Source organism: Canis lupus, chromosome 28 (assembly GCF_011100685.1).
Source record: "Canis lupus familiaris isolate Mischka breed German Shepherd chromosome 28, alternate assembly UU_Cfam_GSD_1.0, whole genome shotgun sequence".
Lineage (NCBI taxonomy): Eukaryota > Metazoa > Chordata > Mammalia > Carnivora > Canidae > Canis > Canis lupus.
In genome coordinates, this window is record NC_049249.1 from 31,085,344 (window position 1) to 31,110,292 (window position 24,949).

General features: G+C 36.8%; 1 protein-coding gene across 1 annotated transcript in view; it reads left to right on the forward strand.

Moving 5' to 3' along the window:
• WDR11 (WD repeat domain 11) overlaps positions 1-24,949 on the forward strand; it is a 59,611-nt gene that overhangs the window by 24,687 nt on the left and 9,975 nt on the right. The window contains exons 12-19 of the mRNA XM_038578976.1: positions 3,128-3,234; positions 5,228-5,303; positions 9,077-9,185; positions 10,868-10,992; positions 11,694-11,841; positions 16,279-16,385; positions 17,000-17,114; positions 17,419-17,590. Of these exons, the coding sequence (XP_038434904.1) occupies positions 3,128-3,234; positions 5,228-5,303; positions 9,077-9,185; positions 10,868-10,992; positions 11,694-11,841; positions 16,279-16,385; positions 17,000-17,114; positions 17,419-17,590 (959 nt within the window). The remainder of the gene's footprint in view (positions 1-3,127; positions 3,235-5,227; positions 5,304-9,076; positions 9,186-10,867; positions 10,993-11,693; positions 11,842-16,278; positions 16,386-16,999; positions 17,115-17,418; positions 17,591-24,949) is intronic.

Below are 24,949 nucleotides of genomic sequence, written 5' to 3' on the forward strand. Positions count from 1 at the left end.
AGTAGGCTAAATTTACAATAATATAGCATGATACTATTTTCAGTGTCAAAACTTAACTATAACAGCAGTTTATGTGGATGTCAGAACATTGGCTCAGTATTGCTTTGAGGAAGTGGAGTGATTTGTGCAAAGTAAAATAATTTCCATTTTGTCTATAAATTGCCAAAAGTTAGTTTCATAGAATTGTAGAACTGCAAAGCCTTCCAAGAGGTGAGCGCTCCTCGTAGCACCCAGGGTTGGAAAGTAGCCTGTGCAGCAGCCCCAGTTGAAGTCAACAGGCCTGACTTGGAAACCTATGGGAGTCAGAACCTCAGACACCTGTTGACAGAGTCTACGGTTACAGTTGTTCATTCATTCAGAACCCAACAGAACAATCCTAGACCAAGTCAGAAAATGAGCTACTGTTCTTAGGAGTTTTTATAAAGAGCTCAGTATGTGGTTGAACCCAGACAATAGCTTTCTAATCCTGAGAGCAGCGTGGTGCTTGCTGAGTTTGACAAGAGGTTTCATTCCTTTCTGTTAAGACATAATCCTATCCTTATCTAATCCTCTTTGAAGTCCCAACTTGATATTTATTTTCTTCATGTTGATCAGTTGGAGTCAGATATAAAAGCAGCTGCTGGAATCAGCTCAAAGGCAACATACTCATAGTGCTACATTACAAATAAGCAGCCATTCCATGTTCTGTTCTGTCCTCAACACTGGGATGTCTTTGTCTTAGAAGCAGTGGGGAAAGGAGGCTGAATGTGTATGACACTAATAACCATATGGAGGAGTGCTAGACTTTCCGTAGACATCATTCTTTTAATCCAACAGCATTTATTGTGGTACCTCCCTTCAAAGAGAGTAGTACAACCCATTGCAGTGTTTCTCAGCCAGTCACAGTTTCCTCTTGTTGTTTAGGCAACCCCTATTTTCCCTTTGGGTCTCAGTGGGCTCTAAAGACCAGATTCTGTGGGACTCTTACAAGCATCTATTGAACTCTGTACCACTGTATTTCGTAATAGGGAGTCCAGAATCCACTTTGTGTAGTGTCTTTTTTCTGTTAAATCATAAGTTCCAGAAGGATAGCAGGCAAACCTCTCATTCACAGTGATACTTCTGCTGCCTAGTGTAGTCACGGGTATACACTGGGTACTTTACAGACACATTTTAAAAATAATGAATGGAGAATGGGTGGACTGGGATTCTTCGTGTCCAGAGATTGTGGCATTACCATACTGGAGCATAGGTGCTCAGATTGCCAGCAACAAGCCTTGGAGAGTATGTCTTTGGTTTCTATGGGTAAACAGATCTGATTGATGCTACCAGACTTATGTAGAATGCACCATAAGTTCAAAGTGATTTTTCACTTTTTTTATTCACTCTGAGTAGAAAACTTAGTACTGTTACATGCTGGGGGAAGGAAAGAGAAACAAGAGACAAAGGGTCTTTTCAGTGAATAATTTTTCATCAGATATATATTGTATTCATTATCGATGTGGTTCGAGTTCAGTAAATGAGGAGGCCTCATTGCAAAAATAGGGCTTGAGTGGGATCTTGAAATTAGAATGATGATGATGATGATAGTAATTGCTAGTACATGCAGCTCTTCCTGTGTGCCAGAATTTCTTTATGTACACAGTGTTACTCCTGCAGCAATAGCAGATAAGGGGACAGATGTAGGGAGAGCGCAGAGCCTGCAACTGCTGGAGCCAGTATATTTGAAGAGGGAAGAAGAGATCACTCCGGACATGGGAATTCTTAAGAGTACTCAGTTTCAAGCAGCCTAATCTGAGTGTTTCAACACAACTTTACACCAAGAGAATTATAATCCTTGATAACTACAGCAATTCCCTTCTCTAACAAATACTATTTTCAGTTCCTTTGGGATCATCTTTGCCCCTCTGAGAAAAGACAAGTAGGCGGGTACACAGGGATAAGTGAGGAAAGTTACTCTAGTATTAATAGTGGACAAGGTTCGGAGGATTAAGAGGTAAATTTGGTTAGGTAGGGTGAGGCAGACAACCGGATGGACTTGAAAGTCACATGTGAGCTTGGATATGATGCAGGAAGCCAGCATATCTTCTTGGGCAAATGAGGGGCATGTGCAGAGCAGTATTTAATGCTCTCTAGCAATAGCTTTTAAATTGAAGTAAATGTGGATAAACTAGGTCAGGGGTTAACAAACATTTTCTGTAAAGGACCAGATAATAAGTATTTTAGACTTTGCAGGCCATAAAATTTCTGTCGCAATTACTCAAATCAGCCATTATGTTATGAAAGTAACCATAGACAATATGTTGTTAAACATGGTTGTTCCATAAAATCTGATGGGCAGTTACATGTAGAGCAAAGGTTTGGACTTTCCCTCTCAACTAGCCTCTATTACCTTGTAAGCAAGGTGGGGCAATAGAATAGTGTTTCTCCTCATGACTGATGGTCCATTTAACCTGTGCTCCCTCTCTGCCACACCCTACCCCCCCACCACCTCTACTGGCTTCCATTCTCTGCAAGCCATGGTGGTAATACTCTGTTCTTAACGTCAGTGCAAGAAACTGTGGACTCACTTGTTACCAGACCTCATAAAGGAGACTCCCAGGCATTTGGTGGATAAGTTGCTTGGAGTCTTGTCATCATTTTGAGATTTTTCTTTTGTGCTTTTCTCTAATTAATACACCATTTGGAACTGTCAGCCACTTCCAAATCTGGTAGCTCAGTTTGAATTCTTTACTACAGGAATTTCTGCCTCCTAATCAACTAAGAAGTTTGATAAATTCCTCAGTGTACTCAACTTTAAGCAGTCTGGCTCGGAATATTTCCACACCGCTGTTTCTTAAGCGGTGGAATTCTTAGACACTACTGTGTTGTGTGACTCTCCTTTGCCAGATTTTGATAGTCATTTTAATGCTGCTATGAATCCAGGTAACTAAACTATCTCACCATTATATTTGGAGATTAAGTTTTAATTTGAAATAATTTCATATATATATTGAAAATGTATGGTAATTTAGTCTCGAAAGGTCATGTTAATATTCTTAATTAGCTTGTATAATAAAATTAAGGTCTTAGGAAAAACTTAATTTCAAGTAAGTTGTGCAAACAAAAAAGGTTATTTGACTAAATTTTATTTAATTTCTCATTTTAGGGGTATCGAATGGACAAGTTTGACTGGTTTTCTTTCCTTTGCTACTTCAACACCAAACAATATGGGATTAGTGAGAAATGAACTTCAGCTGGTTGATCTTCCAACAGGTTTGTGTATTTAGACTATTAAAAGTTTGAAAATGAAAAAAATAAAGTTTGAAAATGGTTTGTCATATTGATCAAAGATGTTGCTATTTATAAACTTTCTTTCAACCTGGGAGTTTTTTCTTATATCCTATTTATACATTCATTTTGTTGTTCTGTAATAATTACCCTGGAAAGGCTCATCGTTGTTGTTGTATGCAAATTGTGTTAATACAAGTATATGGTAAATGGAGTACCATTAGCCTGAACAGACAGATTTATAATTACATATGTTACCAGTTCTACCTTTAAGTACATTGTTAGGTGACCAAAAGTACGGTTTTAAAATAAATCTTTGTAGTAGGCTTTCTTAGATTCTCTTCTAAAACTTTTGGCCTTTACAGGAAAACCTTTATAAATTTATAATTTATTTGTTTTTAAATGTTCAAATTTAAGACTTTTGACAGTCTCAGGCTGACTGAGTAGAGAAATTTGAGAGTTTAAAAAAAAGAAGCATTCCAGTTAAGTAACTTGCTCAGAATTTGTTTAAAAACCTACAACCCAATGAGTTTCAAAATGAAGAACTTAGAATAAGGTGAGAGTTTCAAATTATTTTATGACACATGGATGATTTCAAATAGAATTCTGAACAAAATTATAGTGAGTTTCTTTAAAATGGTCTAGCAATAAGGATATATGTAAACAGTTTGAATTCTAAGATATATATATGTATGTGTGTGCACATGTGGGTAGCAAATCGAGTATATTCTCAATATGTATTTCCATGATAATGGGTGTTTTTACTTCTCTGGGTATGGGTATGTTACTAAACCTCAAGAAATTAGTCGCACTGTCTGTAATCAGTCCACTGTAGTTCTGTTCTCATTGGCAATGACGTGCCCAGTAGCCCCTGCCCCTAGATTGGGGTCTCTCTAATTACATGACAGCCCAGGGGCAAAATGCTGTTTTCTAGTATCATTCACTTAAAAAAAAAAAAAAAAAAAAAAAAGCCTATCATTTTTTCCAGTTAGCTCAGGACTATTAGATAACTTAAAATCTTTCTCAGACTTATTTTTGAGCAATAAATTTTAAAATTTAAGTCATAGATACTAACTTGCTGAGGTGGGATATTTGAGTTCATAGATAATAGACTTTTCTAGCCTTGTCTTCTAAGAAGAGCAGCAGACCAGACCAGCAGAGTTAGGAAAGGATGTGGGTGTTTGTTTGGCAAATAAGAACAGGAGCCCCATTTGACAGCACTGAGGAGCAGAGGCATGCAGGCACTCAGTTGTCTCTGAATTGAGCGTGCTCTCTTTTGTTTAATGTAAATAAAAATGCGGGAAAAGTTATTAAAATGTATTTGTTCAGACATAGAGTAGAATTTGCATTTTTTAATTACAGAAAACCATTTAGCTTCTCTGACAGTTAACTAATTCTTATCATTCCCCAGTTCCGGTGTGTAAAGAACCTTTCAGTAAGAAACAGGTCAAAGTGTTTTAGTTGAGCATTTTGTACATGGGACAGGAAATCTTAAATACCTGTTTAAAGAGTGTTTTTTCCACTGGTTAGTATTTGTGAACATGGGAGTGTTCATATTACTTTAGATATAATATATCTAAATAATAGATATTATATATAATAGTCTAAATACACAAACCTGTTGTATTTTACAGTAGGCTGTTCCTTTACCATAGATGGATTGAAACTTCGGAAATTGATAATTTTGAATTTCTAAAATAGAACTATTTATTTGAAAGAAACCACTGAAAGTATTCAAGAAACTGTAACAAAGGAAAATACTTTTTTATAAGATAGATAATTGAATACAAGTAATATATTCTTGATCTTTAACTTGTAATACTTTTGAAATACATTTTGAATTTAGATTACTTGAAACAGTGTAGAAGTAAGTGGGAGAATAGAGGAAGCACTGATCAGATTCTGTTGGTGTGTATAGCTTTTTGTCTTACCTGTTTCATCTGATATTTCACATTTTCTTTAATATTTTCAATTAAAGGTAGGAGTATTGCTTTTCGCGGTGAACGAGGCAATGATGAGTCACCCATCGAAATGATTAAAGTATCTCATTTAAAGTAAGTGTGAGCCAAAAAAAAAAAAAATCTGTGGTGTTATCACAATGGGATCTTAAAGATTTTTTTTTTAATCTTTAAGAAAGTGAGAATATGCTGAAATGCATATAGAGTTTCTTAGTGATAGTAAATCAAGCTATGCAGCCATCTCAAGAAAATATTTTGATCACAAAATTAAACTATTGCTTTTAATTTCTACTTAAAAAGATAACTTTTCTATAAATCTTAATATCTCATTTGATTGGTAAAACCAGTAATCCTATTTTTTCTCCTATAGCTATATTGATCTAAATGCCTGTCACCCACAAGGAAAATGTAATTTGTCACCTAATGAAATTCTTATGCATTTCTATCTCAACATGGGTTTCTTGAGTCAAAGAACTGATTTTCTTTGTTTATAATTTAGACCTATTTAAATTTCAGAAAGTTTTGAGTTTTTCATTCCAAGGGAAATACATGTAAAGTAAGACTATTAAACATAGAGACTGAATGAAGACCAATCAGAAGAACAAAGAAAGGAGGAGTAAGCTTTTTAAAATAGTTTTCCAAATTTCTTTAGCTTTTCTGGAATCTTTGTATTTCCACATAAATTTTAGAATCAGCTTATCAGTGTTACCAAAAAAGCTTCCTGGGATTTTGATTGAGATTGCACTTAATCCATAGATCAATGTGGGAAAGAATTGATATCCTAATAAGTTCTGTGATTCATGAACATGGTGTATCTCTCCACTTATTTCTTAGTTGTCATTCTTAAAGTGTTACACATCATTTGCTAATTTTTTTTGTTTTTTTTCTTCAATACTAGTATACATGTATTTTTTTCTCTTTTTAATTTCAGTTACCAATTATTCATTACTGGCATAGTGAAATAGTTAATTTTTTAATATTGACTTCGTGACCATGCTAACTTAATTATTATTTCTAGTAGCTTTTTAGTTGGTTCTTTAGTATTTTCTATATAGACATTCCATGTTGTTTGCCAGTAATGACTCAGCTACATCTCTGTTTTCTGGAGTATGGGCTTTTTTTTCCTCCTTGTTTTACTGTAATGAGAAGGACTTCCAGTACAATGTAGAATAGAATGACGAGAGCAGACATCTTTGTTCTGTTTCTGGATCTTAAGGCAAAAGTGTTCAGTCTTTCAACATTAAATATGTTAGTTATAGATTTTTTGTAGGTGACCTTTATTACATTGAGGAATTTTTCTATTCCTAGTTTACTAAAACTTTGTATCATTGAGTAGGTGATGGATTTTGTCAGATGATTTTTCTGCATTTAGGGACATCATCATAATGAGGGATTTTGTTTTAAGTCAGCTAATATGGTGAATTACATTGACTGATTTTTTTGTTAAACCAACTTTATATCCCTGGCATAAATTCTTCTTGGTCATGGTATATTACCGGATTTGACTTGCTTAAATTTTATTCATCTGTGCTCATGAAGCATATTGATCTAGTTTTCGTGTAATATCTTTGTCTGGTTTTGGAAATCATAACTACCAATTTCCATAGGATATTTATAGATACATTATTTAATTTCAGAATATTTAGGGGTTCTTCAGATATCTTTCTGTTAATTCATGGTTTCCATTAGAATCAGAGAGCACATTTTATATTGCTTTAGTTCTTTTAAATTTAATATGATTGTTATATGGCCTAGACTACGGTCTTAGTGAATGTTCCATATTGCACTTTTGAAGATTGTGTTTTCTGCTCTCATTGATTAGAATAATCCATAAATGTCAGTTCAGATTGGTTGGTAGTTATTTAGGTCTCATATTCATACTGATTTTCTGCCTGCTTTTCTGTCTATTACTGACAGGTGAGTGTTGAAATAAACATTGTTTTGCATTTATTTCTCTTTTGAAGAGCTCATGTTCTTGCTTTTGGTATTTTAAAGCTCTGTTACTAGTTACATACATATCTGGTATTGTTATCTCCTCTTGACTTATTTCTTTATCATTGTGAAATACCCTCTTTATTTTTGGTACTATTCTTTTATTCAGAAGTAAGTCAGATTTGCCTGATTTATATAGCCACGTAAGCTTTCTTTTGATTAATGTTTGCATAGTTTATCTTTTTCTTACCTTTTACTTGTGTCTTATCTATGTCTTTCTTTATAGTTAAAGTTGATATCTTCTAGAAAGCATCTGGTTGGGGCTTCTTTTTCTATTTGGTTATCTATGTTTCAAATTGCAGTGTTTAAATTATTCATATTGAACGTAATTATCATTGTGGCTTATGTTTAAATCTGCCATCTTGCTAGTTATTTTCTGTTTTTAAATTTAAAATGAATTAATAAGGATAGTTTCTAATTTTTTAGACTTAATTTCTAATATGCAAAATGTCAGTTGTTATAAACCACATAAACAAAAGTTCTTTGGGGGAGGTCCTTAATTTTTAAAAATGTAAGAATCCTGAGATTAGAGAGTTTAATTGCTCAGTTGCACTATATGGACTCCAGTCTCTTCTGTTTCCAGTCATTCTTGACTCTCATATGCCTGCTAAAATTAATACATCTAAAACAAATCACATTATCCCCCACTACTTTAAAACCTTCTATGATCCACTATAATCTGTAGAATAAATCTGTATATAACCTAGCATGGCATATTTGGGTATTTTAGGTCTTTAATAATGTGATCCAAAATTCACATTTTGATCTTCTTTCTCATGATGATTGCTCTTGCATGCCCTTCATTTCAGGTAGCATATTCCCTCCACTGTGTCCTTTCTTATCTTGGCCATTTGTCACATTTGTTACACTGCCTAGAATGCCATTGCCTAGTTGTCAAAATAAATCTCCTCTTTCATAGTTAATCTTTGTAGCATTCACCAGATTCTGTCTTATATTAGTTATTTATATATAAGCCAGTAGATGGCTTCATGTTAGATATAATAAAAAATGTAACATATTATATTGCCTTTGTGTAACCCGTAATGGTGTATAAAATCCTTCCATGTGTGCTATCCTCTCTCCCCCCTTTTTAGCATTTAGTGAGGGGGGTAAGACAGATGTTATTAACATCATTATAAAGATAAGTAGAATAAAACTCAAAGAGACCCCTGGGTGACTTAGCGATTGACCATCTGCCTTCAGCCCAGGGTGTGGTCCCGGAGTCCCACATCAGGCTCCCCTCAAGGACTCCCTGTGTCTCTGCTTCTCTCTCTGTGTCTCTCATGAATAAGTAAATAACATCTTAAAATAAATAAATACCTACATACCTACCTACCTACATACATACATACATACATACATAAATCTCAAAAAGATTACATGGTTTATCTGAGGCTACAAAATTATCAAATGGCAGACTTTGTCCTGAGCAAGAGAACCTAAGTGCTTTGATACTGAGTATAAGGATCTTCCTGCTCTGTGACATTTTCTCAGTGCTAGCATGATAGAAACTTTGTGAAAACCTTTACTTTTTCATTTAATTTTTACCATAACCCTGCATACCAATCCATTGGGATAGGTGGTAATATTCTCATGTCATATATGAGGAAATTAAGCCTTGGGAGAGTTACCATAAATTGGTAAATTGGTAAAATGTGAACTTGTGCCTTTCTTCATTCTTTCTTCTGACCTGGGCTCCTTGCTTAATTATGGCTATGTGGCTATCTAAGGTCATCTTAGGGCTTTACCTTCTTAATAACTATTAATGATGAGAACTAATGTTAATTTAAATGACTTTTCTGATTTACTCAACCTTTTATTTGTATTACTTATGGTGAAAAGTTTTGCAAAACTTTTAGTAATTTTGTTTATTTTAGGCAGTATTTGGCAGTTGTATTCAAAGATAAACCCCTGGAGTTATGGGATGTTAGGACTTGTACCATTCTTAGAGAAATGTCCAAAAACTTCCCTGCAATAACTGCTTTGGTAAGTTACAATTGAAAATCTAGTTTATCCAGGCATGTTGTGTATGTGGTCAATATTTTTCTTTAGCCTGAATTGAAATCATTACTGTTAATGTATTTTCTTATTAAAAATGTGAGGATGATCTAAGTCCATGGAGATAACTCTTATTTTCTTGGATTGATTAAGCTAATATAGCATTAGTGCAGTTCCAATTAAAGTTTTACTCAGATATTTTGAAGAACATGATAAAGAGATTTGTGAAAGAATAAAAGGTCATAGTAGCTAACTCAGCCTTAAAAAAAGAGGACAGCATTGGGAAAATGGTCTCACTTTATGGAGAAAAATACTGGATCTCTACCTAATACCATATTTAGACGTAGGCTCTATGGGATTAGAGACCTAAATGTAAAAATGTAAATCTGTCAAATTCATAGTCAAAAATAGAAGAATATTTTTCTGTTTTGGGGGCAGAAAAGGACGTCAGGAGCTCAAACCAAAAGGCAAAAAAAGAAAAATGCATTTAATTACATCAAGATTGATGCTCTCTATCCAATGAAGGACACCAGTGTCCAAGTTAAATAGAAAGGACAAGTTGGAAAAAGAAATTTACCAATATCTAAAACCAGCAAAGGACTAACTAATCCTTGTAGAGGGCTAGGCTTATAGGAACTTGAAAAGACAGGAACACCAGTGGAAAGAGGGCCAAAGTAAGTGAGCAGTTCACGAATGGTGGAGAAACCTAAAAGGCCAATAGGCGTATGAAGAAATGTTCAAAGTCATCAGTTTTTAGAGATGGGCAAAATAAACTAACAATGGTATAACTTTTAAACTAACGAAAACTGGGGAGCCAGATAGCATCAGTTGTGGGTGTAGTAGGTTGCAGGAATCCTTACCCACTGCTGGTAGGAATGCAGACCAGTGAGGTACTCTGCAAGCAGACTTTGCAGCCCCTGTTCACAGAGGAGCTTCTGTGAAGATATGGACTGCAGTGTTGTTTGTCAGAGAGGTCAGACGCACTCCGGGTGTTCTCTGCTGGGAGAACAGAGAGACTAAAAGTGGATGGATGCACTCGTGGAGTACTGGGTAGCCTACAGAAACAGCAGAGATGGGACTTATGTTGTACTCAATGAAAAGAGTTTAGGAACAGGGTAGGATGTGATTCCTATTTATGTAAGTTATGAATACACACATGTGAAATAACTATCTGTGAAGAATTGATGCATATGAGAGATTATTGGATTGAATGCATTAAAATAGATGGGAATATAAAAGAATAAATAAGAGATTTGAGGTAGATCTGTTGATGACAATGGACCATATTGGAGGAACATAAGCAACTCACCCTATGTATCTACGGGGGAGGGCTAGAAGTAGGGAAGAGAAGATATCATAATTGTATTTATTATTTTCATTTTGTAAAAAAAGAAGGCATCAGAGTTAGACCTTTTGGAAGTTTGCCATTAAACTCTTCTACCTTAAGCTCTCATTAAAGATTAGAGGTAGAAGGAGGTAGAGGGTAGATTATTAAAATCTGCCTTAAGCACTAATTAGAATGCATTCATTCACCCTTTCTATAAATAGATAATACTTAAGAACAAATTGTGAATTCATGTGCAGTAATAAGTGATGCCCAACTGTTCCAGAAAGATTGTTTGATTGAAGTAAACTGAGCACTTATAGGTGTGTCCGTCTTTGCTTCTCAGGAATGGTCCCCATCTCACAACTTGAAGAGCCTGAGAAAGAAACAGTTGGCTACCCGAGAGGCCATGGCCCGCCAGACCGTGGTCTCAGACACAGAGCTGAGCATTGTGGAGTCATCCGTGATCAGGTGCAGAGTGCTGTTCCCTGCCTGTCATTTGTGATAGTCAGTGTCGTGGTAGGGAACTTGACAAGTGTCGTCCAAAGGCATCTATTGTACTCTCTTGTATTTCAGTGCATACTTGGAAGACTGAAGAGTTAATTTTACTATTTCATTGCTTAGTGTAGTCAATAACACATACAGTAGTATCCATATGCCAGTATCCATTAGCGAGTGTGATCATTCTCACTACCCTTCTGTGCCCTAAACTTCAGCTTCTGAAATCCAAATGAATTTAGCATGAACATCCGGATAGTTCATATTGTCATTTATATGCACCAAAGAAAATATATAGAGAATGCTAGATTTAGGGACTGTCCGCATCTCCATCCCCACCAATTTTAGAAATAAAAAAACCTCAGAGAAAATGGTCAAGATAAGGCTTCTTTCTGTAACAGAAACAGTGAACAAATTTCTCGTGTAAAGTCTAGATGACTACATTCCTCTGTATGGGGTAAATAACCTGTTGGGAGTAATTTGTGTTTTCCTCTTATTAACTGAGCAAAGATTAGTGTTAGTGCTTTTTTTTTTTTTTTTTTTTTTTTGGCAGATAGTTTTGGACTTTTGGACTTCCTGTTAATGCATCTGTATATCTGTATTTGGGACAAATTAATGTGTGTGTCACTCTAGGAAAAAGAAATAGCTTTACCTTATTCCTCTCTCTTCCAAAGCTTGTTGCAGGAGGCAGAAAGTAAATCTGAACTCAGTCAGAACATCTCTGCCCGGGAGCATTTTGTGTTTACCGATAACGATGGCCAAGTTTATCATCTCACAGTGGAAGGAAACTCAGTGAAAGATAGTGCTCGGATTCCACCAGATGTGAGTCCAGCTCTTGATTACATCTTCGTGAAGAGTTTATCAGAGGTTTTGTTGATTCCGTATCCACTGAAGCCATAGTTAAGTTGTGAAGCTCTTTCATGAAACTTTAAATAATAAACTTGACTATTTAAGGAGATATTTTCATTGATTAGACTTGTCCCATACTGCTAGAGAATAACATTGTAACTACTTAAATTAAATACTAACTATGTGCTACTTATTTTTTATCCCCTTAATAATCCATGAGGAATTCTTTCCATTTTATCTATGACAAAACCAAGGGAGAATAAGTAACTTTTCTAGTGTTACCCCGCTTAGTGACATGGCAGTTGTAAACTCAGGTCTGTTTGATTCCAGTATCTCTCCTCTTTCCACTTGGAGGATTTGACTTACAGTCTAGCATCATTTTGGGGTAATAGTAATCAGGTTATAAGTGCAATAGCATTATTAATATTTACTAATTTATATGTATCCTCCTAGGGACCTTCTGAAATCCTCTGAGGTTCTATAGTTTGTAATTTGTGTCCATATGCATTTCATAGGTTGTTTTTATTTTTTATTTATTTTTTATTTTTTATTTTTATTTTTTTTTAATTTTATTTATTTATGATAGTCACACAGAGAGAGAGAGGCAGAGACACAGGCAGAGGGAGAAGCAGGCTCCATGCACTGGGAGCCTGACATGGGATTCGATCCCGGGTCTCCAGGATCGCGCCCTGGGCCAAAGGCAGGCGCCAAACCGCTGCGCCACCCAGGGATCCCCATAGGTTGTTTTTAAAAGATAGATAAGAAAGTGTTTTTGTTAACTAATACTGCTGTAATGGTTAAGTGGAGGCATGAAATGATTTCATGAAATATATCTATTTACTTAAAATTGTTACATAAAAATAGACTGTTTTAGGGATGTCTGCATGGCTCAGTCAGTTGGGTGTCTGCCTTCTCAGGTCATGATCCTGGAGTCCCCAGATCAAGCCCTGCATTGGGCTCCCTGCTTAGTAGGGAGTCTGCTTCTCCCTTTCCCTCTGCTTTTCCCTCTGCTAGTGTGCTCGCTCTCTCGCTCTCTCAACTCTTACTCTCTCTCAAATAAATAAAATCTTTAAAAAATAAATAAAAGTAGACTGTTTTGTTGAATGCCAAGCCCTATATTTTGCAGGTGGCTCAGAGTCTTACAGGTTGCAGTCAGGATGGTGGCTAAGTTAGCCAGGATGGCTAACTCACATGTCCATTGCAAAGTAATGCTGGCTATTGATGACTGGCCTCAGTTCTTTCTCACAGGGACATCTCCCTAGGGCTGTCTGAGTGTCCTCACCCACGCGGCAGCTGGCTCCCTCCAGCACAACTGATCCAAGAGAGAACACAGAGAAAGCTGCGATGTCTTTTAGGACCTAGTTTGAGAAATCACACTGTCATTTCCTCAGTGTGCTGATGGTTCACGAGTCAGTCCTGTTTGTTGTGGGAGGTGACTGCCAGGGCACATAAAAACCACAAGGCAGAATCAGTGGAGTCTCTTAGAGACTGGCTGCTGCCATGTCTTCCTTATAAACAATGTGAGAAGAGGTGAGGCCATCAAACAACCTTCTCTGCTAAAAATGGAAACTAACATGTGAAAGTACTTTTCAAACCAGTTTCATTTTTTCTATTACATAGAACAAGTCATACCTGATACTTAGTAATGTCTGTTTTGGACTTTCTTTAATTGTCACTAGTTTGAAAAGGTGAAAGTAATGCAAATGTGAAAGGTTGGTATTTGATCACAATAGGAAAAGGAACTAAATGTATAGAAAGAAAAAACTAAGCAGACATAGAGTTGCAGTATAATGTAGCTGTCCTTTGGAAAATCAGTTTGCTGTCTTAATAATTCAGAGTTCCTCCTCTAGAACCCCAGATAAGGCCCCTTCTGAACTCTTTTCTTGCCACTCACAGGCAGCTGTCTGTCTCTGATCACTTCACACTTGGGATTAGGATATAGACACAATCCAGTAATTTTTTGAGATGCCAATTCTTCCTTACCCCAGAAAAAGTTTAAAACTTTTGGGCATTAGACCCTAGTTTTCCTTTTTATAAGAGTTTCTTTCAGGATGGCAATTGTGCCTCACAGTTTTTACGATTTTTTTTTCTTTTTATGGAGGTCCGAAGTCTCTACTTGCCTGCCAGATCCTTTTATTCCACAGCTGGAAGGAACTTTCTCAGGGAGAGACCAGCCTGATACAGATCCAGCCTCCAGTGAAATTAGCACATATTTTAGAGCAGATTGGTTTTAGGGAAAGGGATTTGAGCAACTACTGTATAATATGTGAAGAATTGGCTTTGATTCATTGTTTTTATTTTCTGTAACTTAAATATTTTCTAGGGACTGATCTATATAGATACATAGGCATAGGTTTTGTTTGCCTATTTTAATCCAATATTTATCTTACCCTCTTCCCAAATGTAAAGTATTAAACATTTGCTTTGAGTTGAAACTTTCCCTCTCTCGATTTTTGGCCCACAAACTATAGAATGTATAAAAATGGTAAAAAGAAGAGGAAAGTTTGACATATTTTAAGTAGTTGACTGCTTTTATTCAGAAATCTGGAATAGTGGGAGAGAATGAATATTTCTGCTTTGCTCTCAGCCTTACTTCTGATCTTTTGAACATGATATTTTATATACAGGAATGTAACAGTGTCAACAAATAATACTCTATTGAGTTTTAGTCTTGGCTCTCTCCGGATTGTCTGGAGCCACAGAGCAACTTTATGCCACATCCTCTGAAAGCACCTTGGTATCTGCATATGGCCTGTATACCATCAACTCTTAGGTAGAAAGATCTGGATTGCTTAATTACATAGTTGTATGAATATGTCACTTATAATTCTAAGCTGATTTCTGAGCTTATTTAAACTTTAATATTTTGATTTTTAGAAGTTAGAAAGTAAGATTATAAAATGTGAAAGTTTTCAAGACTAGGAAAAGTAAACTTTGAAGGCAAATTTTTAAACATTCTGTTAATGATGTCAGGAAATAAGATCTTGAAGTGTGGCTTCATATCATACAGAATTCTATTTATTTAACATAGCTTTCTAAGATTTTTATCATTGAATTCTTTAAAATACTCATTTTTAATTCAGGTTTTTTTCTTTTATTTCTTGACTACCATTAGGATTTATGCAGTATTTGATGTATGGGCCAGTTTATAATAGTCAGTTTGGCCAACTTTGAGCTTTCCTGCGGTGGGTAGCTTGAGAACTGAGCATGTAAATTTTTATTTTTATTTGGTTCTATAAATGCAAAAAGAAAAAAAAAAGAAAGATTTCTTTTAATAAGTAGAGAAATAATTGAGCAGTGATATTTTTTAATAGCAAACATGTATTGACTACTGTGTAGCCAGCATTGTTTTGAGCCCTTTCCTGTATAATTTTGTTAATACTAATAGGAGCTCCTCAACTTTCATGAGCTTAACATACTTTTTTGATTATAAATCTGAGATGCAGGAATATTAGGTAAATGTGCCACAAGCCACACAACATATGTGATGAAACTCAGATTTGAGCCCTGGCAACTGACTCTAGAGCCTAGGCTCCTAAGGTCTCTGTCACACTACCTCCTTGGGTTTGTTAGAGCTGTAAGCTCCGTTCTCCCCCACCCCTTGGAGTTATTGCAATAGTGTTTCATTCTTACACTGAGGTTTCCCTATGGACCTTCTTTGCAAAGCTTTCTGTGAATTCAGATTGTGTACATGCCTTTATTTCTTTATCTTTTTTAGAGATTTTTATTCATTCATGCGAGACACAGAGGGAGGGAGGCAGAGACAGAGGCAGGCTCCCCACAGGGAGCCCAATGTAGTACTCCATCCCAGGACCGAGGAACACACCCTGAGTCAATGGCAGACAGATGCTCAACCACTGAGCCACCCAGGTGTCCCTGTGCACATGGCTTTAATCTATAGTATCTCTTCACTGTCATTATTCTAGAAGGTTCAGTGAAGCTCTCAATCCTCTTTTCAGTAGAAAAATTGCTGCACAATTAATTATGAAACAGCTCTGAGTTTCTTCTGGGACAGAATGATTTATCCTTTTGCAGCAAGTGAGAAGTTGGAGACAAGAGCCCTCTAGAAAGGGTTTTCTTTCCTTCTCTTTACTTCTTTTAGTTTGCTTTCTTTAAGGTATTTTTTCCTCATACAACACCTCTTCTCTATAAAATCAGTTCAGGTAACTTAATGTCTGTCAAACTGAAATCTTCATCATTGAACTTGATAAGTTAGGTATTTCTTTAGTGTCCAGGGTCTCTTAGTATTTGATGGCATTCATACCAAAGCAAAACCATTTATAGTTAAGTTTTACTAAAATATGTTGACTATTTTATCACATTTATTAAGAAAAACATTTCTCTGCTATGATGTCCTATAAGTAGTAAAAAAATATGTATGTTTGTATATTTATTGCTTTTGTTTTCTAGGGAAGTATGGGTAGTATTACCTGCATCGCTTGGAAAGGTGACACATTAGTTCTTGGAGATATGGATGGAAATTTAAATTTTTGGGATTTGAAAGGCAGAGTATCCAGGTATGATTCAAGAATGCAGTGTTATTTGGGGCACCTAGATGTTTCAGTCAGTTAAACATCTGACTCTTGGCTTCAGCTGAGGTCAATCTCAGGGTCCTGAGAATCTGGAGGAACCTGAGACTCTGCTTTTCTCCCTCTCCCTCTCTCTCCCCACTCATGCTCATGCACTCTCTCTCTAAATAAATAAAATATTTATAAAAAAAAAAAAGAATTCACTATTATTTGTTTTTTTAAAAAAGTAACTTCTTGATGGTTCCATTGAAGGCTGTGACCTGCTAAAGTAGAATATTAAACATAACCAAGTATAGCTTGGACCCTTGGGTCTCTTGTCACTGAACTTGGGAGGAAAGGCGTTGAGCAGACTCTGGGTCATTCATAGGAGACACTTATCTGCAGGTGGCCCATGCAGAAATGCTGGGACATCATTCCAGTTGTCGTTAAAGGCCAGACCATTTCTGTCAAATGAGACCCTTGTCCCAGAAAGTAAAGTGGTTCTCACGTCACCAGACCTTGTCAAAAGCAGACCTAGAAAGAGTCATTGGACAGACTTTTCAGTGACAAGATATTATCCTACTGTGTATTGATATTTTGTTTTGTTTGTTTACCACCCTCAGAGGAATACCTACACACCGAAGCTGGGTCAGGAAGATTCGTTTTGCTCCTGGTAAAGGAAACCAGAAATTGATAGCAATGTACAATGATGGTGCTGAAGTGTGGGATACTAAAGAGGTAGGCCCAGCTCCCTGATAAGACACTCAAACCAAGCTGCTGGTCACAGGAGCTCTATTTTTTTTCTTCTGTCTGATTTAGAAATGAAGCCTATATGATGGGTTTGACAAGCTTCTTAAAATAATTTTCTTGCTTTTAATGGTATCGTTGTCTTTGGGATCTTTAAAATATATCTGTATGTAGAAGATAGGTTGCCAGAACTGTTCAGTTTTAACTTGCACTGGGTCTATGCCACTGGCATTGTCTCTGATAAACATCTTCCTTTTCTTTCTGAAAATGACCACCACAAAATTCACTTTTGAAGGTTCAGATGGTGAGCAGTTTAAGAAGTGGAAGGAATGTGACCTTTCGGATATTGGATGTGGACTGGTGTACGTCAGATAAAGTGATCCTGGCGTCAGATGATGGGTGTATCAGAGTCTTGGAGATGTCTATGAAGTCCACTTGTTTTAGAATGGATGAACAAGAGTTAACTGGTATGGAATGTCAATGAAAGGATCTGTGACACTTTATTTTGCACAGGCTGCTCTCTTCTGTTTCATTTCAGTCTTTCTAACAATCTGAGTATAAGGAAATGGATTAACTTCAAGCTTGAGTGTTTTTACTGCTAAGATACTGGGCTCTGTTACTGCAAATGTCAATCATTATCTACTCCAGCTTGGCAAGTGCCCCTTCTTTGACCCTTTGCGTGGAGTGCTTTGTGGAAAGATCAGAGATATTTGCATAAAAATGACTCACTTAGAATTTAGGAGAACTCTGGTGCCTGGGTGACTTCCTTGGTTAAGCGTCTGCCTTCAGGTCAGGTCATGATCCCATGGTCCTGGGATTGAGCCCCACATGAGGCTCCCTGCTCTGTGGGGAGAGTGCCTGCCTCTCTCTCCTCTCTCTGCCCCACCCCTCTCCGGATCAGGAGTTCTCTCTCCCTTGCTCTTTCTCTCTCAAATGAATAAATAAACTCTTTAACCAAAAAAATAATAATAATAATAATTTAGAACTCATCAGAGGACATGAATCTAGTGGTAAGGTGCTGCTGGCTTTTTAAGAATGAGCTTTTTATCTTTTGCTAGCATATATCACTGGGGGCGCCTGACTGGCTCAGCCAGAAGAGTGTGCAACTCTCCATCTCAGGGTTGTGCATTAGAGCCCCCCTATTGGTTGTAGAGATTACTTAAAAAAAGAAAAGAAAAGAAAAGAAAAGGGCAAGCAGATATCATTAAAAAGTCACTTTGGAAAGTGTTCTGGGTATCATGAATTTTGATACCTATTTTAAGACTTCTTAAATGGTCAGTGAAAATAAAATTAGATGATTGTGCTGCTATACCTTTTCTGTAAGTTGTTTTAAGATTTTTTTTTTTTTTTTACCAGAAAAAAGAATATTTTGGTAACTATAACCTCATACGTGACTTTTTGAAAGCAAATGGGACTGTGAATGTGCCCGTCAATCAGTTTGAAAGGCTGCTTTTGTCTTATGAAATACAGTGTCCTCCATGCCAGACACTTGTGAATGGAGATACATTCTGACCCTAACTGGAGCAAATCAAGCATTCCCCAGGCATCCGTTTGGTGTGCATTCCAGTCTGCTGAAAAATTTCAGAAGAGACTTACTTACTTCCTTACTGGACTTCAGCCTAAAACTGTCCACTCTGGGAACTGGCCATACCTTTGTAGAGTCAATCTTTGGCATATTCAGAGGCAGTAAGATTTTGAAAACCTGTGTTTTCACCTTGTGTTCGTGCTTGAGGCACTCTTAGGTTGTTGTTGATGCTGGCTGGGCTCCCTGGAAGTTATGTTAGGTGTGCGGTTTTTTTTTTTTTATTGTTGCCCCAGCCCTGTCTGGTGGCTTTGGTCCCACCGCTTCATCCTGTGTAACCCTAACTACCATCTCCTGAAGCCAGAAGTTGTATGTGGCTTTCTCATGTGTGTCCTTGAGATGCTCGCCAGCTCTGCATAAGTGGCAGTGTCCCTTCCTTCTATAACAAAGTTATTAAGGAAATCGAGGGAACTTCAAAGCTCATTTCCTTTTAATTTAGCTACTAGATCTAGGTTAAAGAGATGTGTAAATGTAATCAAAATCTTTGAAAAGCTTTCTATCACCTTTAATTTAAAATTTGAGTCTACCAAAGCCCAGATAGCTTTTCTTAAAGTGACTATAGAATTGGAGCCCATCATTAACACCATACTTGAATATCTGACCTACAGATAGATTTTAGGTTACATTTCTTTTAAAGTTTTCCAAATAATAATAATAGTAATTCCTATCTAGTCTCTAGTTCTGCAGCCTCAACCAGAAAGGGAAAATTTTGAAATAGTAACAGGGAAAGGTCAGTATTGACCCTTAAACTCAGAATGTCATTCGATACATGTTAAAGAATAAAAACTGGTGGTAGTGTAACTATGGAGTTGCCAAAAAGATGTCTATATTTTTATCTGTAGTTACATGCAAATTTGGTCTTGGAAAAATACGTTTGATAGATTTTTATTCTGGGGACTTACTGATAGGGGATGAAATCATTTTAGGTCATATGCAGTTATATATTTAATGAATTGTCTTTAATTCCCCTTAATAACAAGTAGAGAGTATCCAATACTGGTTCAAATCTGTCCATTTTCTTAGAATAGCTTAAGTGGCCTACTTTCTGTCCCTATGCCCCATGTTTACATTTGTCTCAACCCTCCACACCTCAGTGAAGGAGGTCAGATAAATGTAGAAGATGAGGATCCCTGTTTTTGAGTTGTTGAACCCTTCTTGTCTGCTGCCTTGTCAGGGTCATAAAACCACATAAAAATACTATAATGCTTTTTTTAGCAGCATCTAGAAGGAGTCCCAAGAGTGTAAGACTTTTTTAATAACATTGCAGTTTGATATGGTTTCCACACACTTTAAATAGTATCAGCAGAGTGTTAGAGAGATTGTCCAGTCTGACTTCCTCCCAGCTGCTCAGGCCACTGCCGAACAACTCGCTTTTCCTAAGGGAGATCACATAGAAGGAAACTTTCTACAATCAAATTACACACAAACCTTGCCTCTTCGTCTGCCTCTGCTTTCTACTCATTTCCAGTGGTTTTCATTTGGGCTGTTTGGAAATGTGTCACAATGTGCAGGTGTGTGTGTGGGGGTGGTGGGAGTGGGGAGTCTAGGGTCCCTAAACAGCATGCAATGCATGGAACAACCTAGATAATGAAGAATGATCCTACCCAAAATGTCAGTAGTGTCCCTTGTCTCCCTTCTTTCCCCCTCATTGCATCACTGTAACAGCATGACCAAAGCAGAGTCCTCTCCTTCCCAGACTGCCTGCTCACCATGCCATGTGCCACCTCCAAGTGGTGGAGGAGCAATTTTCCTACTGCTTTTTTCTTGGCTCTTCAGCTCCTCATTTTCTGCATTGCTGTCCCATAGGTAGCCAGCAGTCTGGGCAAGTTTCTGTTTAGCATCTCAGATAGCTGTAGCCCAGACCAAGCAGAATGTGTGCAAGAGAAGTAGCAGTGATGCCAACTGCCTCTTCATTCTAATTGTAATTTCCAGAAGTGAATGAGCTCTTGCAGGTGAGTTTCTCCAGCTGTGAGATGATCACCTATTCGTTTTTCATGGCTGATTATTTGCCTTTGAGAAGAAAGATCTAAACTCATTTGAAGGAAAAAGAAAAAAACTAATTTGAAGGTAGGGAATAGAGTTCACTTTCAGCTGTTCATGCTCATTGGGATGCTGTCAACAATGTTTTGTTTTGGAGAAAATAACACATTTGTTTATAAAAATCAGATGTTTCCCTCAGTTTACTCTGGCGTGGTGAATGTCTTGCTCATGTTACATAATAACTCTGGAGTGCTGCTCTCTAAGAACATTGTCTTGTGTCTTTTCACTGTTCATTGATTAAGAAACTACACATAGCATGGAAGCTTTCTCTGTCTCTAAGCTTAATCTTTTACTGTTAAGGTTTTATTCCCTTATGTTAGCTATTTCCAAACATTTTTAACCTAATGCTAGCAGCCCCTACTGTCTAAAAGTGTTGAGGACCAGCTTGAGAGCTGGAGAGTCCTGTGGTTGTCGTCTAGCAAGGATGAGGAGAGAGAGCTAAGTAAACCCACCTTTATCCTTTCCAGTGCTGGTTTTAATGGTTCTGTAGGTATGTAAGTGAGTCTCATTCTTCTTCCTTTTTTTTTTTTAAGATTTTATTTATTTATTTGAGAGTGACAGAACAAGCACAAGCAGGGGGAGGGGGAGAAGCAGGCTCCCCACTGATCAGGAAGCCCAATGTGGGGCTCCATCCTAGGACCCCAGGATCATGACCTGAGCCAAAGGCAGATGCTTAACCAACTGAGCCATGCAGGCACCCCAGTGAGTCTCATTCTTACCAGGTACCATTCCTCCCTTTATAACCTGGCTGTAAAAGATAAATGTGACTGAATGGAAAATTAAAACAAAACAAAACAAAAAAACTTTCATAGCAGCAAAAACTATAAGCAAAGCTAAATACAAATAATAACCTGGGAGAGGTATATGCAAGTCTTTAATGGGCTATCCACAGAGAAGAAAAAAATGCATAGTTGGCTCTTAAATATATGAAAAGATGCTTTATTCATAAGAGAAATATAAATTAAAACTACACTAAGAAACTGCTTCTCACCTATCAGATTAATAAAAATTCAGGAGCTTGAAAATATGCTCCTGGAAGTTTGAGGAAATAAGCACTCATGCATTGCTCATGCACAGACCCTATAGGAAGGAATTTGGCAATACTTAACAAAGCTATATGTGTATTTACCTTTTATAATCAGCAGTTCCACTACTAAGAACTTAACTTGACCATCCGTATGTGTGACCATAGCAGAATTGGGGAAAGAATAAGTTTGAAGACAAGAGAATAGTCTACAGTACTAAAGAGAATGAGGAATTTCTCTGTGAGCTGATCTGGAGTGATAGGGTATGTATAGGTGAAAAATCCAGGTGTTAAAGTGTGTATAGTTTGCATATACATTTGTTTATTTTGCAAAAGACAAAAACAAACAAACCTAGAATCCAAGAACTAAGGAAAATGATTATTGATAAGAGGTAGAAAAATTGAAAGAACGGGGATTGGGTGAGATGTCTGTGAACATACTAATATTATATAATTTCCACTTCTGAGTCGTTTAAATGTTGTACATATTCAGAAGATACAGGTGTCCCTTGTAACAACATGGGGGTTAGGGCTGTTGACCCCTCACACACTTGAAAATCGGAGTATAACTTTTAACTCCTCAGAAACTTTCCTAATGACCTACTGTTGCTGGAAGCCTTGCTAATGATGTAAATGGTCGATTAACACATATTTTATATGTAGTATGTGTTATATGCTGTATTCTTATTAGTTAAGATAGAGAAAAAACGTTACTAAGAAAATCATAAGAGATTTTCATAAGATCGTAATAATTTCATCAGATCATAATAGAAAATACATTTACAGTATGATGCTATATTTATTGAAAAAAAATCATCTGTAAGTAGATCTACACAGTTAAACACATGTTGTCCAAAGATCAACTGTATAACGAAAACAAAAAGGATGAAAGAAAAAACAAACCCTAAAATTGAACAAAGAGACTACTGAACCTAACTATACAACAGATTGGTAAGACTAGTTCACGTAACTGAAATATAGAACTCTCACTGTGGCCCTTAGTGGTTCAGACCCTGAGAACAGAAAGAGTCGCAGTGGACTTTTCAGTTAGTTGGCAGTAGCGCTAGTTATTCTAAAACGGTTTTGTGCATGTTATCAACTGTAACAAACTAGTACATAAATTGCAATTTAGGGGAACCAGGGTTCCTAATGAGGGAAGAACGAGGTACAGATGTGGAATGGGGGGTGAGGAGAAAGAACCCTCCAGGATGGATTTGCATTGGAGATAGCAATATAATTAATTCATGACTTTTTTTTTTTAAATCCATTTCCTTATTTCTTGGCCCTATACACTGATTTCAGGCATAGAAGCAATGACGTTTCAATGGCAGTGAGCACTCTTAGCACCCAGATTTGGTTTCTATATTCCATTTCCTGACTAAAAAGAACCGGGGCTCCTTGGGCAGTTTATTCCAGGAGAGAGGCAAGGAAGCTGTAAGATGAGTCTGGGACATGTTGTGGTGCCAGAAACTAAGGAAGGAACTGAAAAATCAATGAGGACTCATCATAAACATACAGAAACTAGCATTTAGGGGCTTCCACTGCCACACGTGGGGCAGTCTGAGCATCATAAAGAAAAACAGTTGTATTGCTATCAGTGTTGGACTCTTTTTAATCCATTATTCCATAGCAATATTTAAAGGGAAAGAAGAAGGGGTCTGGGCAGGAAGGGAAAGCTGTTTACAGAAGAATGCCAGTCGATAAATATAGACAGGGTGATAGAATTAGAAAATCACCAATTCCATTTCTTAATGTAATAGTTGATTCAAGCCAAGATCACTAGTGAGTGTCAGATCACTGATAGAAGGGTGTTTGGGAATAGGAAGTTCGGTCTCAACAGTATCTCGCTGTTACCTATTAATTGAAAAGGGGAGAAAAGTGCCCTGACAATGAGGGAGCCTATGATCAGATTTAGTGTTACCAAGAAGCCAACTAACATGCTCCCTCTGATGCGATGCAGTGAGAAGTACACAACATCCTGTGTCATGTTCTTGCTCACACAGATCACAATGGAGATAATTTCCTAGGACCTTGAATGGACCAGAACTTTTCAAAATTGAAAACATTGTTTAAGACCAGAAACAAAAAGGTTGAGAGGACTGTTCTAGATGAGAGGAGACTCAGGAGGATGAGAAACCAGTGTGGGTAGAATATAGCTGTCAGGATAGGGAGTAACAGAGGACCTCTGAGTATGATTTTAGTGAATCAATATTAAAACTCTTGGGTGTAGGACACCTGACTGGCTCAGTGGTTGAGCGTCTCAGGTTGTGATCCTGGGGTCCTGGGATCGAGTTCTGCTTTGGGCTCTCTACAGGGAACCTGCTTCTCCCTCTGCCTATGTCTCTGTCTCTCTGTCTCTCATGATTAAATAAATAAAATCTAAAAAAAAAAAAAAAAAAACTCTTGGGTGTAAAAAAAAAGTAGTCCTAGAAATATTTCTGACCATTTTCCAACTCTGAAAAGTCCACATAAGATATTTTATCCATTATTTAATACTTAGCTAAATACATAGAATGACATTTTGTAAAGCAGTACTGTCTAACAAATGTAATGTGAGCCACATACATTTACATTTTCATATATTACCCATTTTAAAAAATAAAACATGAAATTAATAATTTTATTTAACCCAGTATATCTAGCTTTATTTTTTTCAGCATGCAGTTAGTATTAAAAATTACTAATGAGGTATTTCATATTTTTGCATGCTCAGTTTTCAAAGTCCAGGCTGTATTTCACGTTAGAACACGGATCAACTTAGGGGGCATATTTTCAGCAGAAATACTTAAGCCATATTTAGATTTTATAAAATTTACAACTGAAAAAATAGTTACGTATTCCTAAGTAGACTTAAAAGTTCTCCAATGACTGAATCAAGTATTAATTTTTAAATTAAGTTAGTTAAAATTAATTAAGGTTAATTAGTTAAAATTAGTTAAGTCCCAAAGAACTTTTATCAGGTCAGGTGTCTGAGTCGGCCATGTAAGGCAGCCTCAGCACAGTTGCCTGGGCACTGGGACCTTTGGGCCTTCTTTGCATTAGAACGTGTTGAAAAAGAGGCAAATCTTGTGTCTGAAGTAAGCCAACTGCTGCATGTAGGGGATGCTGGGGCCCATAGTCTAGGAATATAATCCTTTTTCTTCAAGGCCTACCCTTGTGAGACCTGAGAATGCCTTTGAT